Genomic DNA, 26,616 nt, shown 5'->3' with positions numbered 1-26,616 from the left:
GAGAGGGAGGGACACGAGGATGAATTTGGTTTGCAATTCATTATATACTATAAACAAAACTGTTGGTTGAAAATAGAGCTGTTTAACTACTTTGGGCAAACAGCATGTTTATTTATACACATTTTATATTTCTCTCAAAGTTTTTAAATCTTGCTCTTCTTAAACATCTTGCATGTTAATGTTTATAAACTGTATTTAGTATTTTTTCATCAACAGCAATATTTATTCTTATTTATTCATAATTGACATTGCACCTTTCTGTAAATATAGTTGTGATACAATGATTACATTGTTTTTTGCATAATTTATTAAATTGGTATTTTCAATTATAATTTTGTCTTTATTTTATTTTGTGTATTTTCTGGCTTCCTTCTTCCAAAGAATGAAACACAGCACAAACTCAGCAACACGCTTTTATTGTCCTCCAGGTAGTACAATATTCAGCACAACAAAAGTTCAGTGGACCATGGAATGAAATATAAAATGTTTGAATGTTGCTTTATACAGAAACAACATTAAGGATATTTATGTATAACATAGGTAACTTACTATCTGTGGGCGCTTTAAATATTCACACTAGAGAGTAGTCCTATACTAATTACAATATTCGATTCTGTTGTTTCATAAAAACACGGTGTCAAAGTCGTAGCGTGCACAGGAAGCACCAGACTATCTGACATTGTTGTTTAAGGCCTACAACATCGAGTGTGATGAGTACTCCAAGTGGTAAATTAGATCCGGTTTCCACATCCACATCGCGTCAACGGTCACAGGCATTTCAATCATTCACATGCTCATTGTTTTGATATGATCTGGCAGGAGAAAAAAACAGAAATAGATATTTCTTTTAAATGAAATCTGGTTGTGCTTTCTTTGTATGTGACGGTTTTGGAGGGTTTGGATGCAAACTGAAAACCATGGAATTGATACGAAGATTTACTTTTCAAGATTTCAAAACCAAATCTGATCTTATTTGTAGCATTTTTTTTTTGCTAAAATACGACAGGTTCGGAGAGTGTTTGATGGCTCAGATCAGGAAATGTACATACGTTCAAATTGGACAAGGGGGGATCAAAAATAACAACGTTTCGCAGACCATACGATTGGATGGGATTCATTTCATTTCAATAGTACATGATTTTTCTCTTTAGTGTTATTTACAGTCAGCAACACCTGTTGTTGGGGTAATGCTCATTTGGCCTATACCATGACTTAAATCCCATCCAGAGAGATGCTGAGATACAATCTACCACCACAATGACTTCACATGATGATACTTACTGTGCAATTTGTTCTATGGGTATGAAAAAAAAGATATGTCTTAATACAGACAGCACTTGACACGATGACATTAACATCTTAGCACAATTTAACATATCCTCTAATTTCTTCTGGCCAAGTATGACAGTTTAATTGAAGTTACTGAACAGACTTTACCTTGTAGCCAGTCCAGCCCTTCCTGTAGGCCCTCTCCTTTGATAGCATTGCTGGCACTGAAAAAAACACAAGGAGATGTCGAGAAGTTAATCTCCTTCTGGCACGCGTTCACTTTCTTATGACTTTTCTCGGATCCTGGCTGTTTAAAGCTGTCCTGCTCTTAATCCATCTGCCTTCCATCTGTCTAATGAGTAAACAGGACGGTAAACACATGCATACAAACTAACCAGGCGGTGCCTCCTAATAATGTTTAACCCGAGCCATGGAAAAGGACAAACAAGCAGATATTGGGAACAGGCCCAGGAAGGAGTGAGTAAATATGCATGGTCACTTTATTGTCTCTGTTTAAGGCTTTAAGCTGCAACTCTAGAAGCACAACATGTTGTGGCTAGGGAAGGGACGGGGCTTGACTCAGTTCATATTTAATCCAAGTGCACTTCCCTCAAAACTACCTAGCACTAGCATGATTCCTGTGTTCGTTGTAGGACTGTATGTGTGACCAGAGGACCTTAAGTGAGAATAAACTAAGTGTTGGTTTGGACTGACAGTGTGCTGCCTGTTTGATGGGGAGAAAAGGACAGATATTTTACCAGATGTGCCAGGGTTTGTCTTTGATGTTCTCTAAAGACAACATCTGGGAGACCTTGACAGAAGACACGGCATCCCGCAGATCCATCTTGTTAGCAAAGAACAATACAGGCAGCTTTCTGCTGCGGATATCTGGATTATAAATCAGACATGAAGGCCGGTGAATTATCGGACAAAAATCATATTTTGATCTATACAATAATGAATTAACGAGTACCAACAGATCATTTAAAGTGTGATAGACACATTTTATATCTTTATATCTCAAAAGTTGTACCACATTAGACCATGTGCCATGATGGAAGACTAAAACTAGCAGGTTTTCATTCAACCAAAAGTGACAGCCAGTGACTTCAACGACTTCTCCATAGTTTTTACTTGAACTTATGTTGGACAGTGAAATAAATGTATTCAGTCTTTCACTGGACTGACTATGCGGACACTAACAACTGATCCCAGGACACAGTTAGTAGTAATACTAATGGCAATAAACTGCTAAAACTGCATTGTTTCTAATATTTCACAGATTTCACAATATGAACCCTGAACTATGCCCGATAGCATAGTTTACAAAAGGCCTAATATAGCAGAAATATAGTATATGTCAATCATGCGTACCTTCGTGGTTGAAAAGAGTATCGAGTTCCTCTTTGGCAACAACCATTCTCAGTTTGTCACCGCTGTCAATGACAAATATGATGGCATGACTTTCTCTGAGGACAGAAGAACAAGAAGTTAGAATTGAGTCTTGGGACGGTAATGAGTTTTAATATTTGATGAGTGACGGGCACGTTGTGTGTCTCATACTTGTAGTAATGCTCCCATAGGTTTCTGTATCTGCTCTGCCCAGACATATCAAAGACTGTAAAAGACAGGCTGCAGAGAGAGGGAGAGAGAGGGAGAGAGAGAAAGAGAGAGAGAGAAAGAGAGAGCTTAGAATGTTACTTAATGGTGTTTTAGCCATTTTTTTATTCCATGCCTGTTAATTAGTCACTAATAAATATGCATAATTGTCTGTAAAGTTCTACCTTGAACTCTTGAACTTTTCAATGTTGAAGCCAATTGTTGGGACTATTTCTTGTGCCTGTGTCTGCATTCACCCGCACACAGAGAATACACACACACGCGCGCACACAAACACACAAAAACAGACAAGTAACGGCAAAAGTATGTCAACAAGGGAATAGTATAAGGAAAGTATGATATGGGCTTTACCTGACTAACATGTTTCCACTCGGGTGACAATGGGCCTAAATGATTCGAATGCTGAAAACAAGCAATCAGTGAATGATTGCAGTTAAATAAAGGAGGATTTTGACAGGCCTTGTCACAGTATTTATCCTGAATGATAATGGTATAAGATTTAGTTTTTTTTGTATAACAAGATGGTAGACTACAGTACACAAACGCCTCTTATAATAAGTCCCAGTTTCATGTACTTACATTCGGCGGTTTGAGCTGGTTGATGATGGTAGTTTTGCCGCTGTTGTCCAGTCCCAAACACAAAACGTTGACCTCTTTCTTCCTCAGGCCGAGCCAGCCCGACAGTTTATCCAGCAGCCCCATTAGACTTGATCGATGTTATACCATTTAAATGTTAAACGCATCACCCCATAGATAGTCTGACTACTGTCAATTAAATATACTGAATTTGAAAGTTGTCATGGAAGCAAACAATGCTGATAAACATAGCCGTGGACTGCGTGTTCCCAGTACTTGTGTGTGAATAGTGTCCCAAGCTGAGATGCCGCCTGGGCATCCCAGCTTGGGACAGGTAATCCTATTAAGGAGAATTAAGCTCTTTGAACCACCCGGTGACCTGGTCATGGAGGATGGGGCTTTCTATCTTATGCATTTGATTTGCTAGTCTTACACCTAACCTTATATTATCTTAATTGGAGCCACTATCTGTTGTGTCAGTCTGTTTGCTTTACACTAATTAGAGCAATCTGTGATAAAGTGTTGATGTAAATCTACAGTGAATGAGAAATAACAGACCACAATGTCACAGTAAGGGAGGAGGTCGTAAATATCTTTAAATGTGGTCACTATAAACTATATGTATGAGGACATAGTAAAGCATTATGGGTTTTTTGAAGACGGGATAAGGCAAACTCTCAACAGAAAAAATATTATATCCAATCTGAATATTATTTATCTTTCACATTTCCATAATGATTGCAGGAATTAAATTTGGGCTTCTCACATGTCATGTCTGTATCTGGTCAGTGGTCCAACAGCTCCATCTTTTGGTTTTCAGTTCTGTGTACGACTTCATGGAAGCAACCAGGTTAAAGAGGTGGTGCAAGACTGATATATTTAACAATAGGTTACATTAAAAGCTGTATAAATAGAGGTTTCTCCTTCGTTTTACCTTTTCATTTCACAACCTGAAAGACATAGGATAGCATTTCTTCTATTGAATCAATGCTGTTTTTATTTTTCATTTCAAAATGGCAACAAAATGAAATGAGCAGTCAACCTCCAGAACTGTTCATCTTTATTTGCAAATAAATATCCGCTGTAACTGCCTCTTACAGTGTGCAAGATCTACAACATCTCTTTGGAAATTATAAAAAAATAAAATACAAGAATTATAAGTATACTTGTACTTTGTACAAAAGAACGTTCTAACATTGCTCAGCAGTAGAACATGCTAAACAAACAGCATCTGATATTCTCCTTATTCTGTAGAGGGGTGGTGAACGTGAGCGTGTGTGTGTGCAAATCTGTGTGTGTGTGTGTTTGGATGTGTGCGGGCACCTTTCCTATTCCTGCAGGCCGGGATGCACAACTACGCTGTGACCGAAAAGGCACAGATCTCTGGATCCAGTTTGCCTTTCGGCATTAATCATCAAGCCCCGGTTTGCAAGGAAATCCACGGCTGTAGAAGGGCGGTCGCTCTCTTGAATATGGAATACAACTCAAACTAATGGCTAGGTCCTGTAACGGCACTGAAACGTATGAACCACTCTAAAGTGTTCCTGTCTTGCATGGTTAACAGACTGTAAGGCATTCTGCGTGTGCGTGTGTTTGTGTGTGTGTGTGTGTGCGTGTGTGTGTTTGTTACTGTTGACGTTAGAATGACACATGATGAGTTATGATGCTGCTGTTTGTGTTCATTCTCTCTCTGCCGTCATAAAAGTCACTTTCTGTCTCTGCTGTCTAATACCTTTTTCTCACCGGTTAGCTACTTCTGCTATTCCCAGCTCGACTAACTAATTATATTCTGCAGCACTGCCTATTCACCACTGACTAAGCGAATGAAGAAACATGTTGATTTTAATGGCAAACACCTCACAACTTGACATCAGCTACTGCAGATCCAACAGTTTTCATTTCAGACTACGTCTATGTACACTGGTATGCCATACTGACACAAATGCCACAACCTTTACAACAACGTAAGAACAGACTGGAGTAGAATAACTTTGTAAAATCCATCCAGTAGCTTTGCACCTACAACAAATTATTCTGCTCTGACATCTTGGACCAACTTTGTCCCAGAGGTGCACTGCATTAGTGTGTGTGTGTGTGTGTGTGCGTGCAGGCAAAAAGAAACATGAATGTATATGAAAGCATTTCGGTTCGTTCTGAAGAACCATATAAGTCCATTGTTACGTCTCCAGACGATTTCAAACATCTCCTATCTAAGCTCTGTGAACATTCATATGTTAAGACGGTGGAGATTGTGTACTTTCAGGCAATGTATAACGCAATCCAAAATGAGGCTTTTCACACAGCTGTGTAGCACGCTGGTTGCTAAAAATCGTCGGAATGGACTTGTATGGTTTTTCATCTGAAGGCAACGGATCCAGTTCCGCAAGTTTAGCATGTAAACAATAAAAACAGGTGGATGGTGTGGTGTTAGACTCATGTTTACATGTCAACAAGAGTTCTCTCATTGCACAATTCTTCATTTCTCTCTGAGATACTGAGGTGACTGCATAACACTGTATTGCTGATTTGGATAAAAATCTTACATAAATAAAACATCTTTAATAAGATCCAGATTTACTAGGGCTTTCACATACAGGACTGCACATATATAGATATTAGGTTATGATAATAATTATTGATTAATTGTCTATACACTTTTAAACATTCAAGAAATCTCCCGTCGCTTGCTTCTCACTTCTTTCTTCAAGTATTAGCATACCAGATTCTCTGGAGAGAGGTTAAACTAAAGCAATGCAAATCATACCATCGTGATATAAATTATCAAACTCCAAAATAAAAGATATTGAGGATACTTTTTCCAAATACATTTCGATTGCACACCCAATAGCAGCTAAATGAGCACAATAACTCGGAGCAAGGAAAGAATAACAACAAGAAGAAAAAAAAAAGAGTCAAAAGATTCAGTAGATTAAGTTTGCAAATCTACATCTAGATATTGTTGCTCCACACAAAAATTACTGCTGCTGCAACAAGGCATTACATTCCCCTAAGAGAGGGCCTGGGCCAGTCTTTAAAGTCTATCAGGCTGCAATAGTCTGGCAGAGCCAGGTATACTGGGTAATGGGTGTATAGTAGGAAAACGTCTGTTACTACTGGATGTGAGGGAGACCAGGGGGCAGTCTGCTGTGGTAGTCTGTCCGGTGACCTCCTTTATGAGGGGTTTAGACTCAGGCACAGGCTGTAGACTGTCTGTCCAAGGGTCTAGACTTCACTTCCCTCTGGTCCATCTGTCTGTCCATCCCAGGTTGTGTTACAGGCTGTCCTCATACATGGAAACCCTTCTCCTGTTCGTGCAGTAGCTGAAGGCGGAGGGTCTGTATGCTGCTGGAGATCCGCCTCTGGTGGCCGATCAGCTCCACCCCTATACGCCTCACATCTCTAGGCCGAGAGGAAAAGCACAAAAACACACACACGGGACGCTTTGAGTCTCACTTGTGAGGACTTTTCGTTGACTTCATTCACTGCAGTTTTTTTCAGGGCGGCCCTCTGAGTCGCGCAGGCAGTGTTGACACTGACAAGTGTGCTTGTTGCTTGGTTATTTTTAAAAGCTCCCTCATAGAACCACAAAATGCATTCACGGTTTGAATAGTACTCCTCGTAAAAAGTAAACTGAACTTCAGGACTAAAATTGGTCCCTTTGAATAATCCCCACTTCTACTACAAAGATAGTCCTATTTGGTTTCAGGCAATTTAATAATAGTTATATTTGAGCTCTGCTACTCACTCAATACTCATCCTCGCAACAGAATCCAATGTGTTGTAGCCAGCTGCCATGAAATTGCTCTTGTACTGACTCATCTTAATGGCGTCCAGCCAGTCGCCAATGGAGATGAACATTGGGTAGTCCATATCCTCCCCTGGAGATTCTGGAAGACTGATAAAAAAAGAGAAGGATAATGTCAGATCCTGCCAGTATTTCTAAAGCATCTCAGAGGTGAACAACTGACCTGACTGGTTTACAGTTCTCAGAATGACACACACTTGGTTTTATTTTAAGGCGTAGGAGTAAGAGCATGTTATGAACTTTTATGGACTTTTAGCAGCAATGTCACCCTATCTTTGCCTCTGGATTTAGAAGAGATGTCCTGTCATAGCTCACTCTTTATTGCAACTCAAATTCAGATGCTTGAAAAATGTGGTCCCCTGTCACCTCTGCTCAAATGAACTTACAGTGCAGTTACACTTAAAGCACTTCGAGGAAGTCTTCAATACTGTACCTCTGAATATCCTCTACCAGCGGCAGCAGGCTGCTGGGGTTACGGATCAGTTTATCCAAGAAGGAAACGACATCGGTGAATTTGGGCCGATGACTCCTCTCCTTCTGCCAGCAGTGCAGCATCAGTTGGTGCAGGGCCACAGGGCAGCCCATTGGTGCAGGCAGCCGGTAGCCCTCTTCAATCGAGAGAATCACCTGGAGAGACAGTCGAATGTGATGAAGGACCAAGTCTAAATGTGGAAGAAGGCTGCTGTGTTCGAATTTAATTAACTTGAAAATTGATCTATTCGGTTGGAAAGTTTCAGACTTGAAATTGTGATTTTTATTTGATCTCGCAGACTGTAGCAGACCAGACAAAGACAATAAACCTACTGAACTATACGTAGCATTGTTCTGCACTGTATAGATTTCTAAGGATATAGGGTTTCATTTACAAAGCTACGAAGTCAACCTACTCAAATGATCAGAAAGTTCTTCTTTAAATATCTTTCGATAAAAGCTTTACACAAAGCATCAGGATATTGTAAATGGTGAACTTGAACACAGTGTTTCACAAAATTAAAATGTCTAATGTATGCCTTTATTTCACATTCATCTACTGAGGAGATTCTATTTGTGTGGGCCATTTCTTCCCCTTTCACACATTGGTTTCCCATTGGCTATGTGCAGATTTAACAGTGTAGTGTAACAAAGAGTCTACATCCAGGCTGGGTGAGGCTGTACAAATGCAATATAAATGACAATGCTAACATATGAATCAACAAAGCCAGTAGGATTCATCCTCTGGGGGCCATGTGTGTTTGTAATGTATTGTTATGGCAATCTATCTGATAGTTGTTGAGTTTAGTCTCGACCAAAGAGGTGGACCAACTGACATTTGCTAACCTTAGAGCCATGATGCTAGCATGGCTAATAACATAAGAACGACAAGAGCATTTTGGGAATACTTAAGCCTGCAATAGCTTTTTTGGCCACTTGAAGGCAGCAGAAACAAACACTATCGACATATCATCACCTTTGAGTTGATACGGCGTTAGTGTAAACAATTGCTTATTTACACATCCGGCAGTTACGGAGTAACTTTAGCATTTCATTTGAAGTCATATTTGTGGCCAACTGATGAATGTTGGTCTCATATTAATATTTTTTTAGCTCTGCTTTGATCTCCACCAATTCCTGAGGGATATATTTGACTCTTTTGCTGCTGAATGCTCCACTATGATCACCATCTAGTCACTAACTCTGTCCATCTGCTGTTTGGTGCTGAGCGGTGCCTTTTCAGAGCTTTTTCACAAGAGACAGCAAAACTAATTCTCAGTTTGTTCAGCGACGCCTTTCACATTACAGTACAGTCATTTAATACATTGTTTTTGTAAAATAAAAAATGTGCTCTGCCTGTCCATTTGTAAGCCTGCAGCAAAGAGGCAGAACAGCAAGCATCTTCGTAGTTAATGATTCGTATAAGCTTATATTATTTCCCATAACCTCCTCCTCCTTGGATGTTTGATTTCCAAACAAATAAGTTTGAACTTGGACTTTTATCCTTGTGCCCACACCTAATCTTTACTTACAATCTCTTCCAACATATATCGCATTCAAGAGTAAATCCCTTCTTTATCTGATCCGATAGCGTGTGTTACTGTTGCCTCCATAGATCTCCACGTCATATCTGTGAGTCTACGAGAAAGTAGAGATCCATGTATCCTTGTAGGGCGCAGTGGTAAGTGGCTGACCAGGAAGAGATAGCGTTTGGCTGGTTTTGCGGCTTGGCTGGCCTTTTGCTTTGGAAAGCACTTCTAAGCAATTCCCAAACAGCAAAAATCCTCCCCAAACCCTGGGACCTTAGTGAATGTGTGTGTGTGTGTGCATAGATGTGTACGAGTCTGTGTGTAAGGGGTTGAAGGGATTACGGTGGAGCTTTCACACTCAGCGGAGAGAGGGATGGATCTGCTTCCGCCGTGGCCCCTCCAATCCCTGACCACAGCCCAGGGATCAGCGGGTTGCTCAGCCACACTGAAACCACAGCTTTAAACTCCCCCTCGATCGGCCCGAAGTCCTCTGAACCTCTGACCTTCAATGCTCTTTTCCTTTCCCTCTCACTCATCTTTTTCATCCTTTTGGTGAATCTCACCAGCATATCTGTTCCTCCCCTCCTCTCTCTCTCTCTCTCTCTCTCTCTCTCTCTCTCTCTCTCTCTCTCTCTCTCTCTCTCTCTCAGAGGTAGGCTTTTCATGTTAGAAAACAGTCAGGGAGCAGGTTAAAGGGCAGCAATTTTAACAGATATAATGGAAAATAAACTCAGAATTTACTCAGTGGAGCAGGGCTTAAATTGAGGAGTCAATATTGAGGTACGCTGTAGTGCGAGAGGTTAGAGAGCCAGGCTTGTGAGGAGAATATTTGTGGAAACAACATGAACAAGGCTCTTCCATCTGGAGGAATGATCACTGAGATGCCTCAGAGAAATTCACTTCAAGGAATAGTTCACTGTTTAGGTAAAACACCAGCATGTTCAAAGTGCACTCTGTGAGTTAGCAGCTATGTCAATTGGCTCAATTGTAGCCAAGACAGTAACTAACGACCATTGACGACACCAAGGTCACTTCACTTTGAGGTCTTTAGAAAGATTTCTAGGAGTTAACATTGTACAAATACACACGTATTACACACTTATAGGGGCTGATTTCTGATATTATAAAAAAAAATGGCTTCTTCTATATACGTAAAAAAACGAAAAAGCCAGCGGTAAAATATTTTTTTATGTCAGAATTTGGGATCTTTGAAATTTAGATCTTCATCAAATTTGTTCATCAGGGACCTTGTACCCAAAATATGAACCTCAAACAGTTATTTAGGCTTTGATTCAGCTAAACGTTAGGTAGGTAAACATGGCTCATAATGACCTCAGCATTTCTAAGAACCTGTTTACGACCCTGATTGTAGCATCCTGTCACCAACAGGATAAACAGGATAACTATTATAACTCATTGCTTATTAATTTAAATTAACTGACTGACATTTGTTTGACATGTTTCATATACAGTAGGCTTTAGTAGTTGTTCATGCAATTGGTACTTTATCATTCTATTTGTAACAATTAAGAACATTTTCCAGATTCCCCATGTGACACAAACACACGTAAACGACCGTTGTTATGACTGCACTACTCACATCCTGGTTGGACATTTCCCAGTATGGCCGCTCCCCATATGACATCACTTCCCACATGACGATGCCGTAACTCCAGCCGTCGCTGGCCGAGGAGAACTTCCTGTATGAGATGGCCTCAGGAGCAGTCCATCGGATGGGGATCTTACCGCCCTGTTCACACACAAATAAAGTAAATCATTCAAAGTCTCACTAGCCTCAACCCTGCAAACATCACTTTCCAGCAGAGTTGTGACTGAAGAAATTAGCTGTTAAAGCGTGCAGAGCCTTTTTAAAACACACTTAGAATATTACATAAATTCTGCTGCTCTAAGTGCTCTCCTATTCCGAATCCTGAAACGTCATCAATACTTCTGTGTTTATAAATGCCAGAATCCACCTCATCTCACCTCACCTCACCTGTCTCCTCTCCTCTCTCCACATTCCCTCCTCTCCTCTCACTTCACCTCACCTCACCCTCCCCTTCTGTGGATTTCAACCACAGTGTTGTGGAGCAGAAAGCTAAACTTGGAACCGTAAACACAGCATTTCCGTCCCACAATAACCTCAATACAAACCAGGAAATGGAGGTCACTCAGGGCTCAGACAGATTTACAGAGCAGCGTCATTTCAGTTTTTGAAGTTTAGCTTTTCGCTATCTAAGGCAACTCCATCTTTGGCTGGCCCCAGGGGAGAAGGCAGAAAAGTAAGAGTGCAGAGCATCAGACTATCAGTTTGCTGATGTCTCAAGCTTACATAGAAACAGTGGCATCAGTCTGTAAACTCAATCTTTAATTAGGACATTTACAATTCCAAATAACTTTCTACACTAACAAGACTTCTATTTGGAGGAAAGGCGGAACATTCGTTAGAGAATAACAGCGATAAGATACGACAACAGCAGGTAACTGATTTGTGTGATGCAGGGAGATTCAGCCACAGAACAGCTGGTCGGGAGTGTCTAGTAAACTCTCAGTATATCTCTGACATTTTATTTGCTGTTTGTTTGGTCTCCACTCTTGTGACTTTCATAGTTCAAGATTTGCAACTCTTCTTTTAATGAGGTTCCCTAAAAGAAAAACAGGTCCAGACCAGGAGAAGTCAGCCACCTGTCAGTGAATATGACTGAACTGAGAATAGGTTGAATCCTTGTTATTACTGTTGTGTTAAAGTCCTCAGTGGGAGGAGGTCGTGGCTTTCACCCAGGAGCCTGCAGTCCGTGTCCTGTGTGAACCAAGTAGTTATGTTGCCTGAACATAAGAGAGAACTTTTTTCTTGTGTTTTGTTTCAATTTCTAAGTAATTTTAAGCCAAACCATGATGTTTTATTTGACTAAAATGAACAAAGCTGTTTAATTATCTAAACTTCACAAAATAGTTTCGTTATTTTTTGTTTCAATTTCCAACGTTAACCACTCGTTTCAAACGTTTAAAACTGTGACCGTAATCCAGGAAAAAACACGTTTCCCTCAAAATGAAATTGAGAGTTTAGTTGTATGGAAATGTGATTTTGAAGGAGACAGGGTTGCTTTTTCAATTGAATGAATTTCTAACAGATGTTTTTCGTGCTGTGTCTATTTGTACTTCTATCTGTGTCACTATATTTCTATATTTGCAGCGCTAAAACATTCAAAACTTGCTGCTGAGAAAAGGAGGACAACAGTTATCTTTGGTAGACTACAGCTATATTTTCATCGTAGGCTTTTGAATTCAAATACTAAACACATTTCTCCAAATATTGTATTTGGGTTCAGCAACATGCCTGCCTTCCACCCCCCCCTGAATCCCCAATGAAGTGTTTCAGATAAGCTCTAAGCAGAGAAATTGGACTTGTTTGAAATTGGACTAAGCAGAGAAATTGTGTGAACTGCTGGTGTAAAATCCTACGTAATATCTGACCATTTCATTACCTGTAACACTAAATTGTCCCATAGAACTGCATCCTTCTTAGGGTAATACAAATCAAAGCTATGTAACAACAAGTAAATGTCTCCACCCACCCAGGTTGATGGCTTCCCATTTAGGTAAGGTATTAAGGTATTAGTAGCGAATGATATTATGTCCACCACATCTGCCTCAAAATGTCACTCAAATTACACCAAATTATTGAATCAATGTAATCCCAGTTCGGAGCCTGTACTATAGGGTATATTCCTTGGAACAGGATTACCTCAGCTTTGTTAAAACCTGCAATAAATTAGTATCAGCTGCTTGGTTTTAGAGGGTTGTGTCAGGTGTGTACCGTTGTGGTGTAAGCAGCCTCCGGGTCGTCCTCCAGGACTCGGGACAGGCCGAAGTCGGACACTTTACACACCAGGTTGCTGTTGACCAGGATGTTTCGAGCGGCCAGGTCTCGGTGAACGTAGCCCATGTCTGACAGATACTTCATGCCCGAGGCGATGCCACGCAGCATGCCAACCAGCTGGATGACAGTGAAGTGACCGTCGTGTTGCTGGCAGGGAGAGCAGAACACAGAGAACAATGAGTAGCCATCTAAAAAGAATTGAGACAGCACAGACAATGAGAAAGAAAAGGAGTGTGCGACGCTGACAAACACCTAATGGTACGTATGGAGCAACAGAATATTCTATGTTGAAATACTTCAGTGATTTTGTAAAGGAGAACAAATGGTTTCTTCAGAATTATGGGGGCACTTTATTGGCAGGACAATTCCAGCTTCTTGAGAGACAGAATGAAACTGCCTGTTTTTCTTACAATTCTCAAAGATATTCTACTCTGCTCGGTCCACAGCTGTGAGCAATATCCTTAACCTAAGAAGGGTAATCTTGCTATCCCGCCAGCAACAAAGACACATAAGGTAGTTTCGCGTTAACAGACTGAGACAAAGGCCTTTAGAAGATATAACGGCTTCGTCTTTTTTTTTCAAGCTATGCTTATATCAGCTTTTTTTTTGTCCTGTGTATTTTTCCCACAGAAAACACCTCCTGAGGCTGAAAGCAGACATAAACATGACTCTCAACACTCACCCTCAGAAACGAGTCCAGCGATCCGTTTTCCATGTACTCCACCACAATCATCACAGGCCTGCCTGCAAACACACAAACACAACAAACTTGCTTATTTCTACAACGATTCTTTATTTGCCATTATGGATTTATTTTACTAAGGAGAGTGTATAGCGGAGGGCGAAAGACAAGACAGAAGAAACATAGCAGAAGGATGTAATGACACCTTAACCACTTCCATTGGCTGTGTGTCTGTGATTAGATTTTCTTACAGGTTTTTAAAGATTAATATTCTTTGATCAAAGATGCTTTTAGGCTCTATTTTATTTCACCATTAAAAATGCAAATTAATTGTAATTGTATCCATCATATCAGCTGTTCATGATGCTGAATAAATCTGATGTGATTTTCAACAAAGTGACACATTGTTGCCCCCCCCCCCCCCCCCCCCCCCACACACACAATTTTCAAATTTGCATCTATTATCATCTATTATGTACGCATCTAAACTTGTGCATACAGATATCACATGACAACAAGGAGAGTGGTCAGCATGATACATTATTGAATGACGGTCGTCAAACTATTAGTCAAGGGACACTGGTCCCAAATGATCCCCCGATGAAGCACAAGATAACGTTTGTAGGTGACGCATTGGGCTCTGGTAAACACTGTCTGACAAAATCACACTGTGTGTGTGTGTGTGTGTGTGTGTAACTACCAGTCTGAGACAAAGAGAGGGTTGGGGAAACACACAGGCCATCAGTAGTCGATTGATGCATTGAGTCAAGACGCTCAATTCATAAAACTCTTCCAACCCTTTGAACGGGATCTGTTCAGTATTCAGTTCATGCATGACATGAGACACTAGTTTAGAAACAGGTGCAAGCACAGTCTTTCCTTCCGAATGTTATTGTTTCCCCACAGAGTATCCCTACGGTGTTACAGATTGACTGGTTTACAGCTGGGAGGCAGTTGTCCAGGCCTGTGTGCCGCTGGTGAGCTGTAAAACATTCCGAGCTGCTCTAAAGAGAAATAAAAGTGTTACTGTAGTGAAGTAACACCTTGATACCACACTCCAGATTCAACTCAGCTTTTTTCCTCACGTAGGAATGTGAAAAATCACACGGTGGATGGTATCACTCACATCTATAGTGTCCATACAAAGATTTGTAAAAGGATTACTTTAATACATGTGAATGGCTTTGTAGGATACAGAGTATTTCCTGTTTCATAAAGAGCATATAGCAGTGTCACTGTAGTTTCACGAATTCCAAAGGATATTACACAGCTTGTGACATGTTACAACTGGTGTAAATGACATCTGTCACCGCCTCAAATCCATGTCTGATAATTGCTGTGACAGACAGGCAATAACAACCACAGTTGGCGGTGTTAGAGAGTGGCCAAAAAGGTTATTGTGCTGTACTCCCCCCATTCATCAGCTCCTCAACATCTCATACTAGCTTCAAATATAGATGCATTCCCCATTTTCTCTTCCGGAATAACCAGGACCGTTTGAACATTAAGATTGATTTGATGTGAATAGTTGCATTCAAGATGTATGATGTTACAAAATGCATTGAAGCAAAATTCTGAAAGTTCTCATTTTTTAGGTGAAACCGAACAATTAGGAAGAATGGGACGCACCCAAACTTTGATGCGCACATGTTGAATGGATCGGCATTATAACACATTAGGAGGGGTTACAAGCCAGCATGACAGTTAATTTACTCGATGTATTAATTGACAGCAAGATCGACCAATCTGTTCAACCCTCACTTTAATTAGCTGGGACTGATATAGTTAGGGGACTCAACATCTCATTGGAGGAGACAGCAGGCGAGACTGCTGGCAGCACTGAGACCATTCTGCCTGCACTCGAAAGCAGACAACATACCGCACAAAGTCAGATTTATGCTTCAATAACACAGTATGTTTTAATTAAAAATAGAGGGAGGCGTTGAGGAAGGTGGTTTGGCAAACAACCCAGTCCCCAGAAGAAATGTTGGCCTCGTACGTTTCTGCAAAACCACCGATATATTCAGTGTGGACATTTGTGAAGCAAAAATACGTTTCAGGAATGCGTTTCTTAGCAGCCTCGTATCACGGTTGCAGAAACGTGCAACGCAAGGAGGTTAAGGTTGTGAACGGTTGGTTAGATTAAAGGCAACAAAACTACTTGATCAGGGTAGAAGAAACATCATAGTTTGTGTTATCGTTGTCATTGAACGTGTATATTACAATTTAAAATTGTGAGTTCTAATCTCTTGCAGGTAAGGAACAAAACTGATGAAAAAGTTTTTGTGGCTTACAACTTTGGGAAAACAGAGATATTGACTGTTACATTCACTTTTAAACAGCTTGAATTTGTTTTACATTCAAAACAATCAAAGCTGAATCAAGCATCAACATCAACAAGGGAATGCTGATCTAACCCCACACTGCTGTCACCAGAGGAAAGAAGGCACGGTGGGTATATGGATGGATGGATGAGAAGACTTACTTCAGACCAAATAGGCACATGATGTTGCTTTTTTTTTTTTTTTTTTTAAATCGGCTAAGATTTTATCATCGTACCCGTAAATTTGCAGATACTTTCCCCCCAACACCAACCCAGGAGGGACAGGAAGGAAATGATTTGATCAAGCTTGGCTTTTTCTGAGCTAATTAGCAAGGCCCGGAAACAATATGTACTTATGCAGCGCAGCGCCTGAACAAAAACAAATGCACCTGTTTGCCAGAGTCAAATGTGTCACCTGTTATTTCGGAGCAGGTATAGCAGTCAGTCACAGCACAATACACTCCGTAATTAGTCTCTGAAGAACAACACAGATGTAGGGAGTGAAAGATGGAGAAAGTGAGTGAAAGACAAAGAGAGAGGCAGGCAGACAGAAAAGGGATAAGAATTATGTGTCTCTATATATGATACCCCCACTGACAAGCACAAATGGCTTTTGATTGCATGATTAGATGTATTGTCTTGTGCGAGCGCGTGTGTGTGTGTGCATGCACCATTGGAAATGGTTTGCTCTGATAAATTCCTCTCGCAGACGACTTACAATCCGTTTAATTGGTTATTTCTTCTTATGTAAGATTCAACCATTTTCCTGAATATGTTTCATGCTTTTTACTTTTCATGTGATGTTACATACGTATATACATATTCAAATATTAGTACAATAAAATAGGATTTTTCCTAAACAACAATACAGTGGCGCTGTATTTTCTGCCACTGTTAAGTCATTTCAGTTCACTAACATGTTAATCTCAAGTCAGATTTAAGTGTAATTAGAACAAACTCATAGGAAGCTTGACAAGAATGATCACAGCTGAAGGTCCAGGGCTTTATTTATTTTTTAAGTTTTAAGTTTAAGTTAAAATTGATATTACTTGTAAGAAGTGTTCTACATGGGTAAAACTGAGAGTGGACTGTCTTTTACTTTAAAGCCTCTCAGGGGAAAACATAAGAGAGAAATTAAGAGTTTAAGGTGTTGTTATTAAAAAGCAAAAACATTATAATAATATGAAGAGAAGTGAGGCCAGATACGACATTTGACTGTGATTTGATATCTACAGCTGTGAAAATGCTGCTATTCAGAAATAAAAAACCTTCGAAAGTCTATTCTGTGCAGCCTGTCGGAGCTGTTGACCTCTGACCTCTGATGTGATGAAAAATCCTTCCCGACCACAGTGACTCAAAATGGTTTTATTCTTTTATCATCAGATGTCTAACCAGAGAAATCATCTCAGTGTTGTGTGGGAGGATTTCTTTTTTCGCTTAACAGCTTCGGTGATGATCAACTATAAAAACTACAGTTAAATCTATCCATGCAAAACATCAGTAATCAGCAGCTCTTTCAAGACCCTTATCAGCTGAATCCTTGTCAGCAGGGTGAAGCTGAGATGTGTCCTCTATCTACATTCAGGGGAGGGGCACATTTATATTCACAGCAATGTCTCAGTTTATACAACCTCTGTAAAAACAACCATATGTTGTGCAGGGTGAGCCCCGTAAAAAAGAGCTCGTTAACAACACACACTTTTAAACGCACACGCGCACAAGCGCTATGAGTATGTGTAGAAGATAATGCATACTCCACACAAGGCGTAAACACCAAACAAAACTGTGCGAATAAACAACACAACAGCTCACTTATCTTGTAAATACCAAGAAAATCAGGTTGTGACTTTGTTATTCTATACCAAAAAAAAATGCAACCTTAAAAAAATGTTTTACTGCAATTTACCATTCGGACATCCAAAGCCCTGAATTTGTCCATCAGACTGTGGTTAACACTGTGATGGATAAAGAGATGGCAATTTCAAATGCTCTTGTTACATTTTATTTTGCTTTCAAAGCGAAGCGCTTAATGCGAGTGCAGCATCTGGGTCGCCCCCAGACAACAAAACTGGAGGGAGTTGTTTTTATGGAAAGTGCAAATATTTAAATGACAAATTGTTCCTAACTTTGTCTCCGTGCGGTACTGGTGGTTCTTTCTCATGTTTAGAACCACATTGCGACTGAACATATCTATCTTTAGAACACACATGAACGTTTTAAAATAGAGTCTGACCCATATGAGGGTGCCAAATGTATCTGAACTTAGTTAAATGACATCTCCGGTAACCCTACTTACTTTTGGTGACCACGCCCTCCAGCCTGATGATGTTGGGGTGGTCAAACTGGCCCATGATTGACGCCTCGCGCAGGAAGTCCCGCCTCTGACGCTCTACATATCCGCCCTTCAGTGTCTTTATTGCCACGGCGATCTCCTTCTTCCCCGGTGTTCTCAGGCGGCCGCTGCACACCTCGCCAAACTCACCTGAAGCACACACACAAACACACACACACACACACACACACACACACCAACACATCTTATCACCATCACATATTAGAGGCTGCACGGTCTGCCACCTGAGGGCACTGTTGCAGTTCCCATCTAAATTCCAGCATTATTGCCTCTTCTCTGATTACTTTAACTTCATGAAATTCTCTCTTTCACCTTCTAAAAAAAGCCTTGAATCTATTGTTATATTTTCTTTTGTTCTCTAAACCTGTTAAGCTTTAATATTCCTACAGTCTGCGGAGAGAAATGACACTGAGACACTGGGAAGTGGAAAAAAAGTCATCATCTTCAGTGTGTACAATGGAGAAGAAAAGGTTCATAATATGTATACGTGTGGAATGAAAATAGATCATCTCCTTTGCCATATTTAAATCTATTGTTATTCAAACCAACATGAAACGATCCTCTTCCATCCACGTGGCGAACGGTAAAGAGACTAGTGTATAACTGTGTGTGTGTGTGTGTGTGTGTGTGTATACCTGCTCCGATCACCCTCTCGATGCGGATCCTGGAGGGGTCGATCTCCTTGGTGAACTCGTGGACAGCCTGCGTCGGGTCTTCATATGTATCAGGGTCCACATAGGTCTTTATTCCCGGGAAAGGGACTGTGGGACGGAGAGAAAGATACAATGAGTTAGAGTGCGTGTGTTTTTAATACCGTGACCAGGCTGGAAGGTCAAATTTGCTAAACTTAGATGACCATTCCTTAAAACTCACATTGATTTGAATTCAAATTGAAGAATGTACGAAAAAATTGGCTACTGCCAATAACAGCTACAGTACTGCTACTGCTTTTACCGCCATTATTACTATTTCTACTACAACAGCTGCTGCTGTGGCTACAAACACACTCAACAGTCAACACGGGCATGCGGGTACATCTCCTGTAACCAGGAGACATGTGAAAAATAAATACAAAATATATTGACATATTTTGGTTTCGGTGGAGAATAAACACACAAATAGGAAAACCAATGAATGTGAGGCTGATTTTTAGTATATTTATTGTCAAAATAACAAAAATACTACCAGCTAAAATACGCTGACTGCACAGGACACACCTGAATAAGTTGTAACACCGTAGCATCGACTAAAACTAGGCAGCAAGTGAGCAACAGCGCATCACAGGACATTACATACTGTATATTTAAATACCACATGCACATCTCTACCAAAACAACGCACACACACATACACACACACACAGACACAGCTGTCCTTTGCTGAGAATCAGCAGGGTAGCACGCTGAGCCAGTTTTTTTAACCAGTTTAAGCAAACGTCCACCCTGTTGAAGTGTCCTTGAGCAAGTCAGTGACTCTCTAACAGGCTGCTGCTGTTCTGCCTTCTGACCCCGACCTCAGTGGAAGGGAGGAGGGGAGGACAAAAGCTATGTTTCTCCTTCAAGATCGATAAAGTGTCACAAAACCAAAATAAAACACAATGAGTTGTCTCTGATGTATGAACTGGCACCGGCAAAACCCAAACAACCACGTATTGCCCTCAAAGTTTCGTCTCATTACCACAGCCAGGGCTGAGACAAGACACAGGCACACTCACGTATACGGTTTGTGTTTCAATCTTGGCGACCAGAGCACTATGTGCCAGCTTGTTAGCCACCTTCAGAAAACAAATCTGATATTTTGTTCTGCCTTTCTAGCCTCAATCTAAGTGTCCTGTTAGAACGGCCTCATTTGTCTTTGTCCTCTCCTCTCTTCCTCTACTTTTCAACCTGGTTGCCCTTCCTATTCTTGTTTCTCTCTCCTCTCGGTTTCTCCTCCAGCAATCTTCCCATGTCTCGCCCCAATCTTTGTTTTTATGCTCACTTTCAAAAGATCTTTTTTTTTTTTTTTTCACTTTACAGCTCTCATTACAATTTTTGTTTTTTATGTCGGAAATGAAAAGTTGGGTATTAAAAGGCAAAAGAGAGGCAAAAGAGACAGAAGGGTTCAGGAGTGCAGAAGCAGACAGCTCAGGGATGCAGCTAAGTAACCCGATTATTCTAAAAGAAGAAGACATTGAAATGAAAATGAAAAATGCTCATGTAGAACATCAAATGTTAAGTGCTGAGAGGAAGTTGAGGAGACAGATGAAGGAGCATGAAGGAGCAATTTTGCTCTGTTGACTATTATTAAATGTCACATTTCCTACTCTTTTTCCTGGTAGTTTTGAGACAATAGCAAGTCAATATTTGTGCATTCTGTACAAGGTTTGTGTTGGAGGCAGACGTTCCAGTGCAAAATTGAAATATGTATAGGCACAGAATCACATGGGAAATGATCCATACAGCGCTGCAATTTGCATGTTGAATGCAAAGAGAAGAGCACGCGGCTAGCCTGCTACACTTGCTTCTCTTTGCAAAGACGCAACACAGAATAAAACTTTTTCTCGCTGGCAAAAAGTCATTTTCAACATTAACATTATGCAATATGCCAAACAAATTATACATTTAATTTAAACATAACACGTAGACCTTGAAAACTTCCTCCTGCCACCATTACCATAAACGTGAAAATCAATTATTGACTCAATCTTTTTGCTATGTGAAATATGCGAAAAATGAAAAAACTGTCACTGTGGGAGAAAAACAACAACAAAGAGGAGAGATGTAGACAGATTGAGTTACCATGTCCATTCTGATAATCGGTCCTCCTTTTCTCCTCTGAAGACATCTTGGCCTTAAAGTACCACTGACACCTGGAAAACACATCGATGGACAGAGTTAAAGTCACAATCTCAAAAATCTGTTTCGTTGTGTTTGGCGATAAGCGGTAATGGCAAGTGGGTTTTGGATCTCACTTCCCAGAGATCCACACAGTGGCAGTAGATCTTGGGATTCTTGACTAATTAAAATAATCTTGTTTCTTATTGTTTAATATTGAGTTAATGTAAAGCACTTTGAAATCCATGCCTGTCACATATTCTACGGATATAGACGTTGAAACTGTGGTGAAAAGCAAAATGTTGCTGTTGTGATGTCAATACGTGAATGTGTGTCAACACAAAAACAAATGTGATCCTTTAGGAGAACGTTTAGCAGCTCTTTTCACACGTTTGCATGACAGAGAGAGAGACAGAAATGTTATTGTTATAGTGACACCTTCAGATGAACGGGAACTGCTGGATGTAACAATAAATAAAGAGTTCATATGGGAGGTTGCCATGAGGTGCTACAAGGAAAAATACCACAACAAAACGTGTGAGGAAGCGAGAGATCAAACCATTCAGAGAGTAAAGACAGAGAAAGAGGTAGCCTCATATCTCAGAGGCTAATTAGTCGACAATCCAATAAATCTTCATTGGAACACAGAGTAATATAACCAGTTCATGAAAGCTTCTGAAACCTTTCAGGTAAAAATCAACAGGATCAAACAGCAGCGAAACAACACAAAGCTATGGTGTATATGACCTAGAATGAAACAGAATAAAACTCAACAATATTGGAAGGTTGTTTTATTGTTGCAGCTCATCATTTGAAGAAAGTTGTTGGCAGACGGTGAGCGTCTGGCCTTGGAAGAGATGGTCTACAGATTAAGGTAATGTAATGCAAATGGAAGTGGTGTGCAGATAAATATACACACAAACACACAGATTCAAAATTGTCGAGAAAATAAAGTAAACGGAACTTAAAGGAACAGAAACTCTTTCACAGAGAGAATTAAATGCATCCACTGATTCAAAAACTCAGTCGTCGTGTGTGTGTGTGTGTGTGTGTGCGTGTGTGTGTGTGCGTTTATCTGGGCACTGAGACAACGAGAGACAGTCAACGACTGATAAAGAGCTGCTGCCAAGAAAGTCTGAAAAACTGAGAGATTAGATGACAGCATCTGCAAAAGACCAGAGAGGCATTTATCCAAATAGATGCTTGGATGTTGAAATAAAAAGTGAAGAAAACACAAAGCACCCCGTCAGAATCACACATAGAACCAAGAAGAGCGCTCATGGTACAGCGCGCAGACACATTAACACAAAATGTTTTAAAAGAACGCCAACTGTAAAGTGTTGAATGTGTACAATGTGCCTGAAATTCTGTTTCGCTACTCAATACTGTATGTGGGTCCCCCCGTGATCTGTTGACCTAATTGCTATGAACATAACATTGACACTATCATCAACTTATGAAGTCATGTGGAACCTGCTAGTCATCATGTTTGTGTCCACATGATGACTGTCAGTCCAGTATTCACTCTTCTTTCAGCTCTGTTTTGGTCTCTACCTCCTGAGTGTATTTTCTCTTTGTGATTCTTTTGTATTGATCAGCGTCCAGAATTCCCATTTCCCTAAAGGACACATTTCCTCTGTTCATAATGGGAAGCAAGGGCTGCTGCCTCGGTAACTGTTTTAATCAACAAAAACAACATCCAGCAAACAACGGTAGAGAGAATTGTACTGCCTCATAGAGTGGCAAAATGATTCGATAACGCACGGTGAGATTGAATTAATCAGGAGTCAAAATGGCCACAATGTACTAGTGGAGAAAGTGTGTGTAAGCGCTCGCTTGTATGAATGTGTGTGGGTTCATGTGATCACATGTGAGCATCCTCCTCTTTGAAGACTTAACATAATCCGGGTTGCCACATTAGAGCAGGTGTCAGGGGGCTACGAGCCGCGGGTTGCCAGATTGGGCTTCGGCTAAGTGAAGTCTGTGGGATCCTGGACACTGATAGACAGAGCAGATAACATGGCGGCCAACACTGGCTGGGAGGACAAGAAGGGGATTTGGAAAGCTACTGTTGACCTCTGGTGATGGGGTCAAGCTGTTCATTAAAGAAATGGTGGCATGTGCCTTTATCAGTCTTTTCCAGTCCTATCCTCTGATCCCCTTTATCCGCCTTTTCCCCTCTGTCTCATGGCTTTCATGTTGAAAAGAGGCCGCACATCCAGACACAGACACACACAAAGACAGTTATCACACACAAAGACCTTGGCTTCTGTCACCGCTCTCTGGGCTGCTGAGCATTTGTGACATTACATATTCACAAGCACCTCACACACCCACACGTGCACATGCATCTCAGTAAAAACAACCTTGCCAAGAGCCCTAATCAAAGCATCAGTGTAATTCAAACCACTCCTCTCTGGCCCCAACATCCCTCACAGTCACCTCACCATGGCACAACGCTCTGCTGCGACAGAGGGCACAGAAAGGAAGGATGAAAGATAATATGAAGAAAACGATAAAAAAAAAAAAGTAGCAGAGACTGACAGGCAGCTCAAGGATAAAGAGCACACATACAGTACAACTCTTCAGCTAGGTGTGCAGTCGTGACAGCTTTGCTCTAGTAGAAATTTAACAAGAGCAGATGCAAAACATAGATGGAAATCAAGGACGCTTTTAGGGCAACCAGGTGTGAAAACTCCTCGTACAGCGGGTGCTCTTATATCCTCACTTGTGTTGTAGGACCATACATCTATGAGAGCTGTGTGACTGAAAGCTTTCTCTGGCAGCTCAAATGTATTTGGAGTTTTTTTTTCAAATTGAAAGAGAGTGAAAGTCCCTCCTACTCAGGGCAGAGGGATCACAGATATGACGGATCGTGATATAGTCAGAAAAACACTCCAACTGCTGCAGCGACTGCTTTTAGCTAGATTGAAGTAAAAAAAAAAAAAAAAGTCCCTTCTTGTGCTAGAATGCAAAAAGTCTAAAGGGCTTGTTTTAGCTATTGCACCTGGTGTGTGTGTGTGTGAGTTGTTCATACATATACCAGTGAAAAAGACACTCCTACACACACTGGGATCACATCATACAAATAAGAAGAAAATTGTACATCCATACTATAACTCTATTGCTTTCAGCTTTTTCTAGGGCGATGGCCTTAAAAATCTTTTGGCATTCACATCGAGCCAACGCTAAAGGACTTCCCGGCGAGGTAGCGCACCTTGTCTGATGAAAACATTGATCTCATATCTGTGAAGTTCACTGCTCACCCGTGGAAATTCTCTGGCAACCAGCACAGTTCAATGCTTAAACGAATATGCAAGTGTTTACCGCTGCAGTTTCTCTAACGGGTGCCAGATCCCGGCTCCAGAGCGACTGAGGGATAAATGTATGAAAAGTTTTGCAGTGTTCACAGAATGTATGCCTTATGCAATCAGCACTTGGGAAGGTCTTGGGAATCATTCTTGTTCTGTACGAATGCAAACATTTGCTAAAGCCAAAGTAAGAAAATGAGCTCAACTGATATTTAGTACATGTAAGTGTATTGCTACTCCAAAGTAAGACAGAGGAAAGCTGGAGTCTGTAGAGGTATCAAGGCCCCGTCCCACCAGAAAGTGTCACGGCAAAGTTCATCTGAACATCCTCACAAAACAGGCAGTGGTAGAAGCTTGGTGATTGAGGGACTGCTCCCAAGTTGGTGAAGCGCTGTGACGACTAACTGCAGTTGGCGCGCTTGTTAGCTCGGTTGTCGACAAGACAATTTAGACAGTTAATTCAAGAGACATTTTTGTAACATTGACTCCTGTCTCACAACTGTCTGCAAACCATTCCTCTTTAGTGGAGCAGACAGAGGAGAGTTCAATAAAAGCGTGTGGTGCTACACAGCCAATAAGATAGAATAGCTTGCTCCAAGGCCAGAACTGTCAAGATGGTTTGCTGTTGGTCAATTGTGCAAATTCGTGTGTTGAACAAGTGAAACATTTTGTGGATTTATCTGCCTACGCAAGAAAAACTTTGAAAAACTTGAAAAACTTGAGTGTGACAAGGCCTTGATTCTTGAACTATCTGATCTAAAACAAGAAAACGCAACTACTTAAGGTAAGTGTAATGGCTTAGAGGAAAGTTCTTGAGATCAAACAAAAAGTAAATGAAGCTGACTGATACAGCAGTAGATTGAACCTGAGGCGGCATGGCATAACAGACAAAACGGCTGAGAACATTAATTCAAAAGTGAAAGAAATTTGCAGAGCTGCGTTTCCTGAGGCAGAGAGAAAATGATGTTGTTTTTGCCATTGATGTTGTTCATGTACTTTTCCCTTATTTTGCTAAAGTTGGTGACCTCACATCATTTCCCAGTATAGCTGTACCCCACGTCAACCTGAGCAGATGTCTTCTTGAATCAGCCAGAATAAGAGAATGTGAAGCAACATACAACATTGGATTTTCATGTATTTCTGACAGAAGTGCTTTTAGGATGTGTTGTCTGAATTTCTAGCAAATAGATGAACCCATATCACAATAGAACATCTATCATCTATAAACACTTTTTCTGACATTTAGATTTCTGTAGAACAAATGTTCATTTCAGGTCTTTTATATTACTCTTAATATTTGCACATGCTCTCAGAGCTTTTTTAAAATGCAAATCCGACCATAGCAAATCATCTGGACCCTAAATTTAGCAGAATGTGCAATCAAACATAAGTATCATATTTGCTCCTGATTTTTTCCAATCCTCTCTTTTAAAGTGTCCTTAAAGACAACTGGCAAACTTGACTTAAAATTTCCAAATGTGTCTCTCAATGTCTATACAGACACAGAATGTGAGCATATTTACTTTGCGTTTACCAGAGATGGCACCATAAGAGAAACATTTAAAGCAACAGCAGTGTTGACAGAAAGGTTTATCTCTGACTGATTGCATTTAGTTTATTTTCAAAACTGGGAACCAGTGACAACATATTAGCACCATCATACCTTTAAAGAGGCTATTGTCAATGTTTTATGAAAGAAAAAACCTATCAAATGACAGTTTGAAAGCCATGTGACACCTTTTGAGGAGTCACTTGTGGTGATGAACCTACAGAGAATCATTACCTGAATAAGCAGCCCTCAGCTTTACAAAAGGAGCTTTATTGGGTCCGGCTGACAACTTTATTGTTTTGGTTCACTCTCAGCGGTCTCATAGAGCTGTTTTCATTGACAAACGTCTAAAAACCTGTACTGTACACAATCTTCTCAGCACCAAACAGCATACAGAGACATATAACGACTAGCTGGTGAATATAGTGAAGC

The 26,616-nt window shown here is 40.6% G+C and overlaps 2 protein-coding genes across 2 annotated transcripts in view; both read right to left on the bottom strand.

Moving 5' to 3' along the window:
* Positions 1–778: 778 nt before the first annotated feature.
* On the bottom strand, positions 779–3,591 carry LOC306703741 (ADP-ribosylation factor-like protein 6; the record flags this gene model as incomplete). The annotated part of the gene is made up of 9 exons (XM_079169803.1): positions 779–812; positions 1,282–1,294; positions 1,438–1,493; positions 2,028–2,157; positions 2,644–2,738; positions 2,833–2,901; positions 3,054–3,115; positions 3,241–3,291; positions 3,469–3,591. The coding sequence occupies 9 exons, from the start codon at positions 3,589–3,591 to the stop codon at positions 779–781; spliced, it is 633 nt and encodes a 210-aa protein (XP_079025929.1).
* A 3,158-nt stretch (positions 3,592–6,749) lies between these two features.
* Positions 6,750–26,616, bottom strand: part of LOC306704201 (ephrin type-A receptor 6-like) — a gene marked incomplete at both ends in the record, with an annotated part of 137,708 nt that continues 117,841 nt past the window's right edge. Inside the window, 9 exons of the mRNA XM_079170453.1 lie at positions 6,750–6,864; positions 7,211–7,360; positions 7,704–7,897; positions 10,871–11,020; positions 13,088–13,297; positions 13,833–13,894; positions 18,452–18,637; positions 19,144–19,269; positions 21,289–21,359. Coding sequence (XP_079026579.1) covers positions 6,750–6,864; positions 7,211–7,360; positions 7,704–7,897; positions 10,871–11,020; positions 13,088–13,297; positions 13,833–13,894; positions 18,452–18,637; positions 19,144–19,269; positions 21,289–21,359 — 1,264 coding nt within the window. The remainder of the gene's footprint in view (positions 6,865–7,210; positions 7,361–7,703; positions 7,898–10,870; positions 11,021–13,087; positions 13,298–13,832; positions 13,895–18,451; positions 18,638–19,143; positions 19,270–21,288; positions 21,360–26,616) is intronic.

This window comes from Pholis gunnellus (assembly GCF_910591455.1).
Source record: "Pholis gunnellus genome assembly, chromosome: 12".
NCBI classification, from domain to species: domain Eukaryota; kingdom Metazoa; phylum Chordata; class Actinopteri; order Perciformes; family Pholidae; genus Pholis; species Pholis gunnellus.
The sequence above is the reverse complement of the archived record's forward strand: the minus strand, read 5'-3'. Positions and strand labels throughout refer to the sequence as shown.